The 3,440-nt window shown below is 29.6% G+C and overlaps 1 protein-coding gene across 1 annotated transcript in view; it reads left to right on the top strand.

The window, feature by feature from the left end:
- The window catches only part of LOC107445842 (TWiK family of potassium channels protein 7-like), a 79,861-nt gene extending 77,296 nt beyond the window's left edge, over window positions 1–2,565 (top strand). The window contains exon 2 of the mRNA XM_016060333.3: window positions 1,309–2,565. Within this exon, the coding sequence (XP_015915819.1) occupies window positions 1,309–2,027 (719 nt within the window). The 3' untranslated portion in view covers window positions 2,028–2,565. The remainder of the gene's footprint in view (window positions 1–1,308) is intronic.
- The last annotated feature ends 875 nt before the right edge of the window (window positions 2,566–3,440 follow it).

The raw sequence follows: 3,440 nt of genomic DNA on the forward strand, positions 1-3,440 counted from the left end.
ACATATATATATATATATAATAGTAGCGTATTAATAAAGTTTTGCTTCAGAGAAGTACTTTTGCGTGAATAATATTAAATATCTTAGTAAATAAGGAAGATCTGAGAAAACTGAGGTATAAAATAAAAAAGAAAATAATATGTTTGGAAAGAATTATTGCATTGATGTGAATTTTTAAGGATAATCACGATGTTTACAAATATCGTTTATCCGTTCTGAATAAGAGAAATAAGAACTTTACTTCAACTCAAGCCGCCCATTTCTGTTTTTGAAATAATGGAATAGCAGTCACATTTCCTTCGTTTAGAAGACTTCAGGTATCTTGTTTCTCTAAATAAAATGTAACTGTAATCGGAATCTTTTAAAATTATTCTCGCGAATGGTGATTAAATTTCATTGCAAGGAAAACGAAAAAAGGATAAAGAGTTAAAGGCACGTCATTTTAAATTTTTATTATTCATGAAACTTTAATGCATTTGTTCCGAGAATGTTAAATGGCGTTTCATTTTATTTTATATTTGCTATGTTCTGTGTAAGATTCCGAAACTTGAAACATCAACAGATTTAGATTTTTATTTGCTTTTGGAATTGCAAAATGCTTTTTCTTTGGATGTTTATTCTCATTAAAAATGAATTAAATGATATTTTAACCAATTCAGAAAGTTTACTGGTGTGAAACGCATGAATATTTCTTAACACTTCTGAAGCTACCATTTACAAAGTCAAGCAGCTACGCGTTTCGGAAGGACCATCTCTTCCTTCATCAAGTAGTTAAAGAATGACAATGATAATAAATGGAAGGTATGAGTGGATCAAAAAAATTATTCCGAACTAATTCTTGTGCAGTCTTTCACTGTCATTTTCAGCTGTCTGGTGGAAGAAAATCTGAAACCCTTCTTTCTAAAATCTGTTGTTGTTTTATTCCGTCATTGGAATATTACTAGTTAATAAAAGATTTTAATTTATGAACCTTTTTCAAGGTTTATGACTAATGCCCTTGCTTAGACTAAATATAATTACCATTCTGTAAAAAATTCCTGTAAAACTCGTTTTTGCGATAAAATATTATTACATACAGTAAAATTTACAGTAATATGTATTTAATTATAGAGTTTTTATAATTTTATGATAATTATTACTGTCAAAATTACAGTAGATTAGATTTATTGTTCTGTCAGATGCTCGGGTAAAAATCAATTTTTCCGGCAAAACGTACCAATACACTGAATGCTGAATCACTTTTTTGAAGTATGTATCACAAAGATAATTTAGTTTATTTGAAATATTAATTTATATTTTCTTTTCCAGGTTATGGAAATATTGCTCCACGGACCAATTGGGGAAAAATTGCTACTATTGTATATGCCATCTTTGGAATACCCCTGATGCTGTTATACCTCACCAACATAGGAGACATTTTAGCCAAATCTTTCCGGTACTGCTATGGACGACTTTGCAGCTGTAGTTCAAACGATCCTTATAAGCGTAGGCGCCACAACAACCACCATCCAACAGAAAACTATAGGGTGCACCACATAGTAGCTCATAACTCTCCAAATCGCCATCATTCTAACGCAGAACCTGGAATACAGGACAAGTTGCATTTGCCCACTGATGATGAAGTTCAGATTGAGAACATGCCCGATTTAGAACTGGACCTGGATTACGAGAGGCCGCGAGTGTCTGTTCCAATCACGTTATGCCTACTTATATTGGTCAGTTATATTTCCGGCGGGGCAGTTTTATTTTCCCTTTGGGAGGGTTGGGGATTCTTAGATGGTTCTTACTTTTGTTTTGTGACTCTCAGCACAATCGGTTTCGGTGATCTTGTCCCAGGAGATTCAGTTGTGTCCGATGAAGGTTCTCAAGAAAAACTAGTGATATGTTCCCTTTATCTTTTATGTGGTATGGCTTTGATAGCTATGTGTTTTAATTTAATGCAGGAAGAAGTCATACATAAAGTTAGAAACTGTGGGAGAAGCATTGGCGTCATTAAGGATCAAGAAGAGGAAGATGATATGGGATGATATCAGACTTATTTTATAAAATGATAAAAGTTTAATGAAGTCTTAAAAAGCGGAGCTAATGAAATCAGGATTATTTACCTTAGCAGAAATGAACGACGCAGGTTGTCGTTAAACAGACAAATTGTTCTCGGCACTGTTAGTTTCTCAAGTTTCAAATATTGAATACTTCCTTAGAGAAGGTAACTATGATGAAATGATCAAAACTATAGATTTATCAATCCAAAATATATGGTATTTGTTGATTACATGATTATAAAAGAGTTTTATATGAGTAAAGAGTTTTTATATACATAAAGTAGACATTTTTATCAAATTATAAATTTTGTTTAATTGCTATTTTTCAATATGAATTGCTTTTTCCTCATAATTCAAGAGCAGTTTTAATTGAGCTTTGCTAACAAAACACTAGGAATAATATTATAAAAAAATTAAAACTGAAAACACAGATTTTATTTATATTTCAGTTTTATCTACTATCATCATTTTAATGCTTTTTGTAATGTATCCCAGAAGTACCATTAAAAATAATGCCTCAAAACTACTTAGATGATTATTGTCTAATTTTATTGGGGTGTTATAATTTACCATATAATTTTATCAAGATTGTTAGCAAACATGTATGTCATAATGTATATTGTCCCACATTCAAATTTCTGTCCGATCCTTGGCAATTTATATTCTGCCACATTGATAAAAAAAACCGCCCGCAGTTAATTGAACAGTTGGATAGATTTAGAAACACGTTGAATTTCTTTTCAAATAATAACCTGTATCACATCTTAAATTTCCAACAACTTTTTCAAGGAAATTTTTGTGAATAGTAATTTATGGTCGGTTATGAATACAATGTAAATTAAAAAAGATCGTGTTCAAAATTTCAAAAAATAAATGTTTACTGTATTAAAAAAATATATATTTTGCAAATGTTCCTTTTTCTTTTTAAAATTTTGATCTAAGAATTGAATTATTTATTTATAAAATGAATTCACCCTCATTTAAAAATTTTTTTAAAATTCTAAAGACTCAGAAGGATGTTCTAAAAAACACTTTAAAAATAGCGAAAGAAGGAGAGCAGAAAATAAGAAACTGAATAATGTTATTAAATTTTGCCCTATATTTTTTGATTACTTTTTTTGTTCAAGCGCTTAAAGTTGGAAAAAACCATGCAGAAATTAGTGACAGAAAAATGCATATAATTATGATAAATAAAAGCTTGTAAACAAAATTAATTTGACTTTTTTTCCCTCTTTTTAATACTTTTTATCTTAAATTTATGCTTCTTTGTTTACATAAGAGAAAGTATTTAATAATTTGTAAGGGTTTGCATAATATTTTACAAACCCTGTAAATTTTCGTCATTTAACAATTTGTTCAAATTTCTTTTACAATCTCTTTTTTCAAAATTTCTTTGAA

The sequence above is a fragment of the Parasteatoda tepidariorum genome, chromosome 5 (assembly GCF_043381705.1).
Source record: "Parasteatoda tepidariorum isolate YZ-2023 chromosome 5, CAS_Ptep_4.0, whole genome shotgun sequence".
Taxonomy (NCBI): Eukaryota; Metazoa; Arthropoda; class Arachnida; order Araneae; family Theridiidae; genus Parasteatoda; species Parasteatoda tepidariorum.